The sequence below is a fragment of the Galeopterus variegatus genome, unplaced genomic scaffold, assembly GCF_000696425.1.
Source record: "Galeopterus variegatus unplaced genomic scaffold, G_variegatus-3.0.2 Scaffold20, whole genome shotgun sequence".
Classification (NCBI taxonomy): Eukaryota; Metazoa; Chordata; class Mammalia; order Dermoptera; family Cynocephalidae; genus Galeopterus; species Galeopterus variegatus.
Window position 1 is genome coordinate 1,336,792 of NW_007726131.1, and position 14,882 is coordinate 1,351,673.

Here is a 14,882-nt window from a genome sequence, read left to right on the forward strand (position 1 = left end):
TAAAACTGACGTAATTGTGATTTATTAACATGAATTAAAATGCCCAACCAGTGCTTCAATGTGACAGTATATTTAAAATAAAAAAGAAATTAAAGGTCATATACTGTACTACTTTCACAAAGGTCACACAGTGTTGCAAAAGACTTGTCATATGTACAATGCTATATATCAAATGAGAAAAGCTGTAAGCAATTATATATGCAAAAGAAATGCAGTATTTACAGTTTGTCAGGAGACATTAGAAATCACCTATACATTAAATTACATTTTGCTTGCAAATAACCAGTAAAACAAAATAAGCCATGTTCACACCAAACTATAAAAATCTGTATTGCATTTTTATACCTAAGATGCACTCACAAAACTGACAGAAAAAAAAAAAATCCTCATAGTGCCATTACTTAGCTGTGTACTTAATGCATATGTATAAAATAATATACAAAACATTCACTAAATGAATTTAACTGCAACAATAAAATTTAAAGATCATGTAGCATCAAAGCTGCTGCCAGAAAAACAGCTGGAATGTTCACTTACTTACAAAATAAAGATACCTAATATTGGCTTAACAGCACATTTTTAAAGGAATTTTAAAAAGCAAAAATGGGATAAACACAATGAAAGAGCACTGGTTTTTTTTTTTTTTTTTATACAAAGTTTCATGTACAAGCTTTAAAAAGTACCTTAATAGGTACATATGGAATATACAGTTTATCTTACAGAACATTTAAAAAAATGTTTTTGGAGTCCATTTTAATGCCACCCTGAACCATGGTAACTGTTCTGAAATGTTGGTGGCACCTGTGCTCTGTGAATTGGAATCTGTCCAGGCACTGGAGATGCCTGCTGAGGTCCTTGAACCCCATGTGGCAGGGCCACAGAGCCAGGATGAGGACAGAACCCTGAAGCAGTAGGTGTTGGAATACTGTTTGGTCCTTGGGGCTGAAGATGAGGACCTGCGACTGGTAATGGACAATGTGGCCCTGTTCCAGAAGGCTGGTGCTGGGGTCCCGGTCCCAAAGTGGTATGATGTGTGGCTTGTGAGGGATACGGTGGTACAGCTGGATGGGCACTTGAAGGAAAAAGTGGAGGTCCTTGATGAGGTGGGTGGTGTAAGGCTTGACCCGATGTGGTATGATGCCCAGAAGCCAAAACACTGGACGGCGGCGGAGGAGGTGGTGGTGGGGGTGCTGAATTTACAACATGCTGGTGTTGTGCTTGTAGACCTTGGAGTCCTGTGGAAGGATGGGGTGGTGGATGGTGATGAGGGGCAGGACCAGGCGGTGGAGGGGGTGGTGGTAGATGGTGTCCAGCAGTTTGAGAATGAATATGAGACCCAGGGGTGACAGTATGAACAGGTCCTAGTACATGTGCTACAGAGTGTTGCTGATGGGAATTGGGCTGTTGTACGAGGTGTGGTCCTGGAGCGGGTGGTGGCGGAGGAGGGGGTGGGACTACAGCAGCAGCAGTTTGATGGTGAATGGTAGGGTTCTGAGAGGGCAAAAAATGTCCTGGAGTAACATGGTGTCCTGGAACTGTTGGCTGGCTTGGGGTGCCAGGAAGTGCTTGATTTGGTCCTGATGTAAACACAGTTTGTTGGGAAAGACTACCTTTGAGCTGATTATAATTCTGAAAGTTTGCAGAGGGCTGCTGGTTTTGATAATAAGATGAAGAAGGAGGTGGAGGGGGAGGTGGGGGTGGTGCCGTACTGTTCAGATTTTGTTGGTTAAACTGACTATATGTTGCTGAAGATTGTCCTGAGGGTGTCTGGGTAAATAATGCTCCAGAAGTTGCCTGCTGAGTATTGGCTGGAAGGTTCTGTGTTGCTGGATAAAAACTTCTCTGAGGCTCTCGCTGAGGTGTCCCACCTTGAGGTGACTGTGAATGATGAGGCCTGTAGGGAGATCCTAACTGCTGTGCAGGAGGCTTTGGTGAAAGATAACCGTGCTGTACAGGGGTGTGAGGTGTAGAGGACTTTGGAGGATTTTCTATGTGAGGTGATGGAGGACAGTGCAACTTGGCTGGTGCAGAAGGCAGCTTTTGTGAAAGTTGCTCAGATGAATTGCGAACATGTGGCTGAGGAGGATGATTCTTTGAAAGTGCTTGGGTGTTATTTGATAGCTGTTTTTGTTGGATCTCTGTTTTTAGGTGAACACTGTTCTCAGCTTCTGATACAATAACTGTTGCCTCCCAATGGGGATCTGGTTTTGTGAGTACTTTCCCATGTGGTTGAGCAGGAATTACAGGTCCCGGTGAACCAGGCTATGAAGAGAAAACAAATCATATGAACTTAAGAAACATTTTATGTACCCTGAGGTTAATTCTTGTTGGTATTTAATATTATTTAAATACTGATTTTAAAAGGGGGCAGGAAATAATACAGGTTTGAAAAGTCAATAATAGAGGCTTGGGATGTTGAAAAGTCAGTTTTTCAGTAGCTCCAATAAGTTCTAGTAATGAACTTACACTGAATTCCCTGAATTAATTTTTATTGAAGACAGATTGAGGAAATAATCGTTTTAGATTTTATTTGCCTTGTTTTCCTAAGTGATGAAACCTGTTTTTGAGCCTTCCTCTACAAGAACTATAATAGGCTTAAACACTTATATAGCAAGTCTCAGTTCCATAATTGAAATTTCTACACCCAACCTAAGGATAAATTGGTTTGGGTAAACAAAGTTGCTCCCGCAATCATTTTGATTTTTAATACTTTTTATTTTCCTTACGCACTGTTCAAATATAAATAATCCAAGACTACTTAAATGTATACATTTTTTTCCTTTAAAAAAATCTCAGATTCCTCTTTAGTTTTCAGTGACATACATGCCACATCAGATTATCACATCTTCATGACCCAGGATGGAGTCATCCCTTTTAAATGAATGTACTGACCTTTTGTTTTTAGAGAATTGGCTGATCAAATATTTCAGGAAAAGGCTATGAATTTCCTAGACACCATTAGAACAGAGGTGGAATTTCTGGAGAAAATGTAAGCTATTGAAGTGTGCTTAAAAAACTTTGAATGTTTGTTCAAAGGTGTCTTTCACAGTTCAGTGTTAGTGAATAAAGTAGGAAATAAAGTAGTAAACACAATTGAGTACGTTTGACAGGAAAAGTGTCCAGGAATCACAAATTGATACTTGATACAGCAGAAAAAAAATCAGTCTGCATATTACCATCAATTCTGAACAGCCACATTCAAAGGTCAACGTTATTACCTTGCTCATTTTTGAAGGGCTTTTACAAGTATTTTGAGAAGTATCTGGGGATGGACATTCACTTGTAGTCATGGGTTCTGGATTTTCAGGATCAGGGTCTGTGAAGCAGAAGAAATCTACAGTAAATGTAAAATTACATGATAAATATGCCGTTTCTTTACACCACAAACCAATATACATTCTGCTATTCAAAACAACTTTTTATAAAGGTTCTCTTTTTAACAGCATTTAAAATAGTAACCATGATAGGTCATCTGCTTACTGACCTTCCATAAGTTCACTGAAAGAAGGGACTGGGCCCTTAGCTTGCAACTGGGAAATGTGATTTGAATGAGATGAAGGTGAAGACTGAACATGACTCGGTGAACATGAGACACATGGTGACTCTCCCCCTAGAGATGAAGCAGAGCAGACCCAAAGAGAACATTAGAGCTGCAGAGAACGAGGGTACAGAGTGATTAGCTGACTCCACATTTTGGTGAAGGAACAAGCTCACTTACCACTGTCTTTATCTTTTCGGTGATCACTGAGCAGTAAAGCTCTTTGATAACTCCTTTCTCTGACTTGTTCCACTGAGGTCGAGGCAGTCCTTTAAAATAAAATATTATCCTCAATTCAAAGAAGCTATTGCCAGCTAGATTATTCTTTGTCCTTTCAGACTTATGCTCTTTCTCTACTGGGAATATACTTTGTTGTTAAACTTTGAAAACAGTTAATCTTCTCTTATTTTGCTAACTGCTCCCCAAACTTGGATTTTTATCCCCATTTGAAGAACTCAATCAGAATCAATTCCTTTGTCTTCAGCAATTTCTTGGGGAAAAGGTTACCAAAGGTACCAAAATATGCCCCTAATAAACTGCCTTGTGTCAGGAATGTAAGCTCTTGGGGGGAGGGGGACCAAGGAGCAAGGTGAATGTGGCAGTCTGCTCTTTGCCAAGATCCATCCTATATGCAGCTGCTTCTAGTCCTACTGAGGAAACTGAAACCTGGTTGTTCTTTCAAGGTAACTGGTAGGGGTTGTAAAGAAATTGCAAGATGTTTACTATGATAAAAAGTTCTTTGGAGAGGAGAAATTACATGAAAAATGTGAATAAAGTATCAAGGAGTAAACACAATGGACTTTAACAAGACAGGCAAATACAAAGGTACTTAAGGAAAGTTTGTGGAAAAATGGAATTAAAAGATAATATGAATCGTTCCATGAACTTATTGAAGATTCCTCGGATACAGGTAGTTTAAAACCCTTGTTAGCAAAGAGGAGCTTTCAAAATTATGACCATATACCACTTTCTGCTTAACCTTGGGAGAACAGGAAGAATTGTTCATTACCAAAAGTTTGTTTTTTCCAGAGTAATATACTTTAGAACAGGCTTACCACTGAACTTCTGGTTCATTCTTCTCACTGACAGTAGCTTCCTTAACAGGACAGTTATTGTTGGCTTCTTCAGAAGTGGCATTATAAACTGTAGCTGGTGTTGGTACAAGCAGGCTAGCAGTGTTTTCTACCTGCTCCCCATTTTCACTACTGTTGGCACACCCGTCAGCATTGTTGTTACTCAAGTTTCCACCTGCATGAGGTGACACACTAACCAGTGGAAAGTTTTCTGTCTTAGAGCCACTTTTCCTAGCTTCACGTTGTCTCTTACGGTATTCTAATAGAGAAACCTTAAGCAAGAAAGATAAGAAAAAGCAAATCTTTTATTCTTGTTTTATATGTCAGAATCAATCCATTTTTTTTTCTAAAGAGAATTACTATATTTACATTAGGAAATTTATATAAAATAATTTGATTCTGAACAAATAATAATTAACAATTATCAAATGCCTGCTATATGCCAGGCATTGTACTTAGGCGATTTACATACATTAACTCATTTAATCCTCACAACAACCCTATGAAATAGATATATTATCATCCCCATTTTACAGATGAGGAAATTGAGTAACTCACTCACTCAAGGTCACACAGCTGGTGAGTGTTGGAGCCGGGATTCGAACCTAGGTCTTACTTGAAAGCCCGTGCTCTTTCCACTATACTACATTGCTTCCCACAAAGTTGTCAACTGGATTCTGTTATAAAAATTAAAAGCACACATCACTAAAATTCTTTGACTTTCAAAGCAATAAGCCTATTAACAGATAAAATAAGTGCTGTAGTTTCTTCCGTTCCTCTGAAATAAGGCATTCTAACTGTCTCTGTATGTCTGCCAACCAAATAACGGTGGTAAATCAGGAAACTTATTTATTAATATATAATATCTATTAGTACAATACTTTCCAAAATACTCTTACATCCATGGCCTAAACACTACAGATATTATGGATGATGAAAGAGGCATTTCTTCTATACAAGGCTGCCTGTTCTATGTAAAATAAGGGTAATAACATTTTTCAACTGTTTTTTGACTGCGGAGTGGTTAATTTTTTAAAGTTACTTGTTTGGTGAAATAAAGCATCTTGAGGTTTCTGTCTCTGAAACCATGCTCCTTACAAGGATTTTCCAAATCACTAGGATTTTCTAATTGAGCATTTACAAAAGGCTTTAAAATGTACATGTAAACAATATAACTTGAATAACTAAATTGAGAATGCCTCACATAATATATAACTACCAATTACCCTCAGTAGTAGTATGAAAACAACACTATTAAAAGGACTATAAATTGTTAAATTTGTAACCTTTTTCTTTTGTGGTGGATTCTGGGGTGTGCAACTCCCGTCGATCATATTGTCATTAACAGTCCGTCCGAAACCAGATACCAGCCCATCTTCGGAAGTACAAAACACAGCTGTTTCCATAAACATGCCTCTAGTATCATCCTGCATCAGGCACTTTGACTCACTTATTCGGAAGCCTCCTCCAACCTCCAACTGATGCGAGGGTGTCAGGTCCCTCAAGTTGGAGTTCACTGAGAAGTTAACTCCTGTTCTGTCAGGACTCTTTACCCAGGAAGAATATATAGTGCCCCGTCCAGAGTGAGTAGAGTCCAATTGGCTGTTCGGCTCAGTCCTGTCATGTGCAGGTGTTTCCATGGTTTTGTGTAAGGCAGTGGGCTCGACTGCATCGAGTCCCAGTTGAAGGTCGGACACCGTTTCCTTCTCTCCAGGGCACTGCCTATTAACTTCAGTCCTACTCCTAGGACTGGTATAACCAATAGTCTTTATTTCTTGCAGACCCAGTTCAGTTAAATTGGAATTTCTAAAAGGCCCCAATGATAACATGGTTGAAGATCTGTCATATCCCTGTTTGCAGAAGAAAAAAAAAAAAAAAAATCACACAAATAACCACATCTTGAGACTATTTATTTCAAAATCTACTAGTAATTAAAGCAAAATAATACTAGAAAAAAACACCATTTTAACCTTTTTTTTAGTAACTCCTTACCTCTTGACTATAAGTGCGTCTCTTTATTTCTGGAGAACTTTCTGGGGAAGAAATATTCTATATAAAGGAAATAATTAGAATTGAAAATTAAAATATATAACTAAATACATGATGAAAAATGAAGACTTAAAATGAGAAACTTCTACAGACTCTGGTTTTAGACTTTCTTTCCTGTTTTATTTCCATTCCCCAAATAAAATATTTGCTTTAAGTTAATTTGATACACACATGGTCACTTAGTCTGTTGTGTATTTCAGTAAGATGAAAGTTATGCTCATTGTAGTAAAAATGACATTTAAATTTATATAGATGCATGTTTCCAATTTCCTCTTTTAGTTTCTTAAAAACTTTTTTTCTACTTAAAGCATACTAGTTAAAGAAGAAGAAGAAGAAAAAGACTCTTAAAGAAATCCCATCCGTGGGGGGTTGAAAAGGTTTTTTTCATTTAAATTTTTCACCTCAGGCTGGCTAGTTAGCTAAGTCGGTTAGAGCATGGTGCTGATAACACTAAGGTCAAGGGTTCGGATCCCTGTACCAGCTAGCCTTCCCCCCGTGCCCTGCCCCCTGCACCGCCCCAAAAATCTCACCTCAAAGTGCATGGTATTTCCTGGTGTACCAGGAGTTACTGGGGTGACTGGTGAATATATGGGTTTATAACCATTTCTACAAGTTTCATCATCCGATTTTATCCGTGGAGGAGTGGCAAATGATGGGTCCATAGGAGTAATATCTGTGTGAGTTGGAGTAGCATAGGGTGAAGGAGTAGGTGTTGAGGTTTCTGAGTAAACAGAATCTAGCAATTGATAAAGTCTTCGTTTTTTTAGTGGTGTAGTTAAATCTGTTGGTGAAATAATTTATAAGAAATTATACTGTGATATTTGCTATAATCTGTAATATATTCTGGGAAAGACAAAACAACAGTAATTATGACTTTCACCCCAAAACTAAATTTCAGTGTTTTAAAAAATAGGACTAACATAGAGCAATTACCCCTTCCCCCCGTTAATTAATTTCACGGTCAGCAAGCCTTACCTTGTCTTAGGGCTTATAGGCCTAGGGATCTCAAAGAAATCTTACAAGGACTGATGTTAGTTTAAAAAGTAGCCAGCCTGGGGCCGGCCCGGTGGCGCACTGCTATAGTGCGCCACTTGGGAGCGTGGTGGCGCTCCCGCCGAGGGTTCGGATCCCACATACAGACCGGTTCCCGCTCACTGGCTGAGCGAGGCGCGGGCGCAACACCGAGGGTTGCGATCCTGTTGCCGGTCCCGGTCCGGTACGGGGGCGACACTGAGGGTTGCGATCCGTTGCCGGACACGGAAAAAGGAAAAAAAAAAAAAAAAGAAGCCAGCCTAAAAGCCAAAACTAGGCCTTTAAAAATTCAACCATAAAGCCCAACAAATATGGTCTTGCAAACTGAGGTCTTTATGTCTATCTTCATCCAAAAGGTTTGGATAACAGAAAAGAGAAAATATATATAACATTGTGCTTCTTAAAGTACACTGCAATAACCTGAATATGCCTCTTATAAAGCTATATACATCCTGTCACATTCCTCACACTAAAACGGTACTGAAAAGAAATTCTACCTGGAAGGGAACAGCTATCATTTAATAGTAGAGGACTTTTATTTTCACCATTGACTGTAGGACTTCTAGATCTTTCTTGACAGGGAGAGTTAAATCTATGTAAAATTGCTGAATTTTCTTCTTCCAGAGCTTGTTTCAGCCATCTCTGAATAAAATAGAAAAATAAACAGGAATCAGGTTGTAGCTGTTTATATAGCATATAAATGTAGAGCCAATTCCAAAAGCATTCCACTCCCAGGAAAGGTAGTAAGGCATGAGATTGGCATTTGGTTCATCCTAGACTCTTATATCCAAAGCAAAGTTTACCTTCTTGCATGAGCCAGACATGTTTTCAGTAGGTTCTTTTCTTCTCCTTTTTTCTGAAAGGAATGGTGAAGTAAATCTAATATAATGCTTAGGAGTAGAGTATACATGGGGACTGTAAGTGAGACCTGGTAAAGAATTGAGCTGTGTAGCTAATACTTCAGGATCTGTAGTTATACGCAGAGGCCTTTCTGAAAGGCTATCTGAAGGTTTTGCTGTCTTCTCATTCTTCTCACTTAACCATTCATTGACCAAGTGCTAGAGAAAAGAAAAATTTGGATCACTATATATGTAATTGCACAGACTCTGCTATAGAATATTATAATACCAAATTTGAAATTCTTATATTATCTAAAATGATAATTTGGGTAATTTAAATCATTCCTATATGATGTCCAAAAAAAATCAATATGTCATTCTACATTTCTTTGGTTATCTACTGTTATTCTGAAAATTTTTACACAACATTTTGTAGGAACAAAACACGTACTTGCTTTTGTAATATTTACATTACATAAAGACAGACACTAATGCTTTTTCATATAGTAAAATTTAGGAGACATCAGTACCGTTTTATTAAATACAAACACTAAATTTAGGTTTGTTGCTGCTTCTATTATATGTATACAATGTTCAGTCTGTTAGAAAAATCGGATTTTAGGCAGTATTTTTCTACTTTTAAACACACACACACAAAAATAAAATAATCTACTGATCCTTTCAGAGTTGACCACTGTAAACATTGTGGCATCTTCTCTTTCCCTCTTTTTCTATTTGTATAGAACTACCTTTCTAGGACAAGTAACAGAATGTAGTGGTGAAGCACATGGAGTCTGGAGCCATACTCCTGGGGTGTGGGTTTGTGAATCCTGCCTTTGCCACTCACACTGTGACCTCAAGCAAGTTATATAACTTTTCTACATCTTGAACTGTAAAAGAAAGGCTATAAGAGAAATTAGCTCTACAAATAGTGATGTGAGGATTAAAAGAGTTAACATATATAATGCTCTGTGTGAGTTGGCACTGGCATGGAATAGCTGCTATGTATTATTAAATGGAATGAGACCTTTGGGGAAATCATAATAATTAGGTACTCTGTAAAAACGGTATGCTGTGTAAAATAATAGAATACCATAAGCAAAACCAGCAGGCAAAAGAGGCTTTTCAAGAGAATTAGGTAGGATGTGGGAGCCTACATCTCAGACCAGGGATTTACATAAATGTATATCACCACAATAGTGCAGTCATTTAATAATTAGAGGGCACAGATTATGTCATATTTGTAGTAGAGAAAGTAGTTTCACTTTTAAACCTGAGTGTTTTCTTTTCACTTTACAAATAAAAGTTGGAATTACTTTTTGTCCTTCCAAGGTGCAAAAATAAGGCTCGTTGTTAAAGGCATATTGGCTTGCCTGCTTAAGCTACCTGGTGCAATAAGAGCACACAATTGAATTAGACACAACTGTGTTTAGATCTTCTAACTAAACCCGTGACTCTGTGGCAAGTAAATTATTTAACCTCTGCCATGAAAGTATAATCCCAGACTCATACTAGAAATTTACTAAATATACTTCTCATGGTTTAGCAGCATGCCTACAAACTGTACTGAATCAGGTAAGAATAAAGATAAAGTTTCAAAGTACTCTGTTAACAGAAGTGTGTGAGAAGGATACATTTATGATCTACACCCTCCCCAAAGAGCCTAAGACCTTGGTATCTCTGCTCTAATCTGCTGTACTCTATTCAGAGTGGGAGAAAATGGAAGCTTCATAAGGATGTTCTATTCTAAGTTGAAAAGCTCAGGTTGGTTTAATTCAGTGAGTGGTTTCTCATAATTGCTTCATTAAATGACAGCAGTTTTTCAAAGATTTTTATTAATAACTTTACCTAAAATACTCTTCCTTATAAATTTTACATTCTTAGTACATTCTATCGAAATCAACAATTTCTTCACATTTAATTCTTGCAATCTATCTATACGACGAAATTTTTTAAAAATACAAATAAAGTATAACACATCTAAAATTAGTTTCAGAGAAGTATAAATTTTGTACAAAGGTAGGCAAACTTAAGGAAATCATGAATTGCAATGACTGAAGGAAAGTCTTGATATACCAAATATAACTGTACAATAATGCACACATTTATACTAATTGATTTTACAGTTTTGCAGTTCTCATTCTTAGTTTGAAAAAATCTGTAAGTATAAAAGTTATGCCTCTTATTTTGCTCATTATGAGATACTATAAATTGAATTTTCAAAATACCAGTGTGATTATTTAATATCATAAGAAGCTGGTTAGAAAAAAGTTCTTACATTCATTAACAATCGTACCTTCTTTGTTTTGGGATACTTTGTAGGACATTTATTAAGTGCTGGAACTTCAGTTTCAGTAATTATTTCTGCTAGTGCAGTTTCAGTTTCTGGTTCTATTGCAAGTACAGTAGTTTCAATATCATTTTGTTGTGAAGTAACTTCTATATCAGGAGAAGATGGTTGTATATCTGAACACATGCTGACAGTTCTATGTCTCCGACGCTGCTGTCCAATGTGAGTCCTACTCCGAGAAAAACTTTTTCTCTGTTTAGTTCTATTCACTTTGGCAGGGGTTGGCTTGCTAGCAGTTTCTTCTTTTGCTTGTTCCTAATTCAAAATGCAACAGACCAGAACTTTTGCTACTATGTTTATAGACACTATGTTTATATAAGTTGAAATATAATAGCATTAATCTACTTCAGAAGCTAACTTTCCAAAATTTATTTATGAATTCTGATATAAATTATCATTAAAAATGTTCTTACTCTCAAAAACAAAGCAAGTATGTGTAGTCTTTATATCTCAAGTCTAAATTCCCACAGGATTTGAAAAATGCTATTAAAAGGTTAATATCAGGCACTATTAAGAATTCTTTATAGATGTAATTAAATTGTGTGTGGAAATTTTATTTGAAGATGTTCAAGTATGAAAACAAAACTAGGCTTGAATAATAATACCTGAATAACTTCAGCATCACTGACAATCTGCGCATCTTTACATTCAGTTTTAACTTCAGTTTTGGCTGTGCTGATCCTTTCCAAAGCTTGTTCTCTTCTTTTCTCCCTTTTTTCAAGTCTGGCAAAAGCTTGCAAAATTGCTTCCATTTTCCTTTCTTCTCTTGTCTGCGAAATTTAAATTTTAGGTGACAATAAATATCATTGCTCTGAAAGTAAAATTCCAAAGTCATGGGAAATTTAAAAAATAGTTATGAAATTATTAGCAAAACACTTCTATTGTTGGCAGATATGGAAAATAATTTATATTTATTCAAGATCTTTCAGAATCCCCAAACATCATCTTTAGAAGTCTTGTTATTACAGATATATTTCATGAAAAGAACACTTGGATGATCGAGTGTTAATGAAAAGGGTAAAACGAAACAAAAAAAGCCTCAAAATTTCCATTGCTTTAACAAACTGAAAATCTTTTTTTCTTAATAATACAGAAGCCAACCTTTTAAAAAAGACTCATAATTCCTAAGGTATGTTGAAAAGGTAAAATTCATATGCGTTTAAGGAGTGAATGTATTATTGACATGTTGTAGCAGGGGGTTGTGGGGTGAAGTCTTGGGTTCAGATAATAACTTTACCAGTCATTTAGTCAGTATCTCTGCGACCCTAGGCAAGTTAATTAACCTTTCTGAAATACTAAATGTGGATAATTGTACTTATACTTCACTGGATTGTTATAGAGCTCAAATAGAAAAAGTCTGTGAGGTTTTCAAACAGTATTCAGAAAATGGTAGGCATTCCATAAGTGTTAATTATTATTTCTACTTTAGCCTTCTTGCCCTCCATTATAATATTTATAAGGCATTTCTCTACCTTCTGCTCTTCTGTCTTAAACTGACAGTTCAAGGCAGGGACTGGGAAACAGCAAGAGTTCCTTTGAGCATCAGTTGTCTTTGGATAGAGAATGAGCAAGACCAGAGCCTTGACTGGTGAACCTGGCAAATGCTTCACCTCTTAACCAGAACCAAGAAGCACATCCATCAACTGTCCGGTTCTCCAAATGAAAAGAAAGAACCAGTCCTGAGGCTTAGATCCATTTGTGTTTCCTTTTTTATTGTCATCCACATGTGGAAGAAAGAAAGATCGGAAACTCAAGGTCTGGCTGCCAAAGTCTTCTCAACATTAGGGCTTTAATTTCAGTAAATTATTAGCAGAGATTCAAGTGTCAAGACACCTACACTCTGGAAACTACTGCTTATTCTTTCCTGTATATTTTTCTTTCTTTGTTACACTCAATAAGAGAACAGAGTAGTATGTCATCTAGACTCAGAGAATACGTCTAAGTTTTTCATTTGTTACAGCAAATTGCCATATTGCAAACATGACACTCATAAAATGTGTTATCCTCACCCTCTTTATTTTACAGGTAATGAAACTGAGGTCAAAAGAGGTAAGATTACTTGTTCATGGGTACATATCCGCATCTTAGCTCTCATGGTCTGGGATGGGTAATCAAAACACTAAAATAAATAGCATGGGCAAAAGATGGTCTTATTTGTTTACTGCACCTGGAAGTTTTCAAGCTGAATTCTTTCCTTAGACAATTCCATGTCTGTTCTTTTCGATGACTTTACTTGACCCCTTGTCGTATGGCTCTCTATAAAAACCCCTTCTCTGTTTATCAAGGCCTTCTTAAAACTATGAATTTAGAAATATGGAGAAAATCAAAAAATCTTTCTCATAACTTTTTCACCTATTGAACGTGGTTGGAGGGAAGGGGTTAATTACTGTGCTTAATTCTCTTAATAAAAAATTTGAGAAAAGTATATCTGTCTAGAAGAAACAAACTTGTTTTACCAAGAATCACTGTATGTGTAAAAGAAGAAATTATTCACAAGGCAGGCACACAAAGAAGATATTTTCTATATTAACGATTATTGTAGATTTTCTAAGATAAATATGAATTTGTCAAAAGAAGTTTCTTTGACATATGAAGATAATTCAGAACGTGTGTGGAAAAATAGAATTAAAAGATAATGCGGATCTTTCCATGAACTTTTGAAAGTACTGTTGAAGTCCAACATTCCCTTGTTTTAGATGTGGGACTGGGAGGGTCAGAGATAAATTTATATGATGTAAAGACCCAAACTCTTTCAAATAAAAATCAAACTCCCTTGTAAACAGTTGAAATAATTGATAAAGTAAAATCCTTTATTTAGACAGGTTCATAATCTTTTTAGAGCTGGTCAAAATCTTTAAAAATAATGTCCTTCACTGCTTAAGAAACCAAAGCCCGTGTGTATTAAGTGACTCACTCAAAGGAAGAGCCATAATTTTTATGCAAGTTTCCTTGGCTCCTAATTTACTCTTCTTTCCAATTAACGACCACTGACACACTCCATAAAGCAAAATTAAAGCATAACTTCTCCTACATGACTACAGCTGTTAATTGTGTAAGAATACTCAAAGCACAAAATAGATTTCCTAATAGCTTTAACCCAGCTGTATCTTAAAACATACAAATGTTTGGGAATGTAATCATGACTGATTTCTACATGGATTAAAAAATCTTTAGCACACTGATCTACTTTTATTTTAAATTCCTTTAAATTGTCATTCAGCTTTTATATTTGCCGTTGCATCTAATACATTCTTTGACACGTAACCAGGTATACAGTATTTAATGACTGAAAATTTGCCCCCCATTTTATAGATCTAACTGAAAAATAAGTTTTATATCTAGCTTGAGGTAGTTACAGTTGACTGTGTAGGGGATTAGAGGAACTAATTAGGAGTCCTAATTAAAGCCAGCAGACTTTCCATAGCCCCTAACACCAATGCTTGATGTACCATCCATCACATAAGGCTACTACTGTGACCTGAATATTCTATAACCATGACTTACTCCAGACTCTGTCCAGAGCTCAAAGCCACTTTAAATCTGTGAGCTGGGCAGTTGATAAAGAATTACAATTAGATAGGGTTGCCTTTCAGGAATACTTCTGACACGCTGTTCGTGTTGGGTGCTGAACTAAAGTATGTGGGATCTCCCATGAGATCTATCTATACATTGTTTTTATGACATATATCTTAGTTTATGGTTTTATAACAGTGAATACAGAGTACTGTAATTTCCTATAAGCAGAAGGAAAAGTCTGCTTAAAAATATCCCTATCACTTGAGTGGATATTTTGAGAATTTTTATTCCAACTATGTGCTTCAAAGTACAAACTCACTGGAGCAAAAATTTAACTTGAAATGATATAAATTTACAGTTGGAAAAGACTATAGAGATCTTCTTGTCTAAGTTTCCTGTTGAACAGATGGGGGATGCCCAAGGTCTTTATAGTTCAAGGGTTACATATAAAGAACGGGAATTAAAATGTTACATAGTATTGCCAC

General features: G+C 36.5%; 1 protein-coding gene across 3 annotated transcripts in view; it reads right to left on the reverse strand.

Annotated features, from left to right (window-relative positions):
- Nucleotides 1-14,882, reverse strand: part of KMT2E (lysine (K)-specific methyltransferase 2E) — a 96,511-nt gene continuing 81,629 nt past the window's right edge. For 2 of the 3 annotated variants that reach the window (XM_008567994.1, XM_008568003.1), the window contains 12 exons: nt 11,487-11,651; nt 10,828-11,136; nt 8,496-8,750; nt 8,190-8,334; nt 7,191-7,441; nt 6,604-6,660; nt 5,898-6,461; nt 4,594-4,883; nt 3,719-3,807; nt 3,485-3,610; nt 3,219-3,316; nt 1-2,262 (listed from right to left, as the gene is read on the reverse strand). In XM_008567994.1, the coding sequence (XP_008566216.1) occupies nt 754-2,262; nt 3,219-3,316; nt 3,485-3,610; nt 3,719-3,807; nt 4,594-4,883; nt 5,898-6,461; nt 6,604-6,660; nt 7,191-7,441; nt 8,190-8,334; nt 8,496-8,750; nt 10,828-11,136; nt 11,487-11,651 (3,858 nt within the window). In that variant the 3' untranslated portion in view covers nt 1-753. The remainder of the gene's footprint in view (nt 2,263-3,218; nt 3,317-3,484; nt 3,611-3,718; nt 3,808-4,593; nt 4,884-5,897; nt 6,462-6,603; nt 6,661-7,190; nt 7,442-8,189; nt 8,335-8,495; nt 8,751-10,827; nt 11,137-11,486; nt 11,652-14,882) is intronic. The other variant, XM_008568010.1, reaches the window with a different exon arrangement.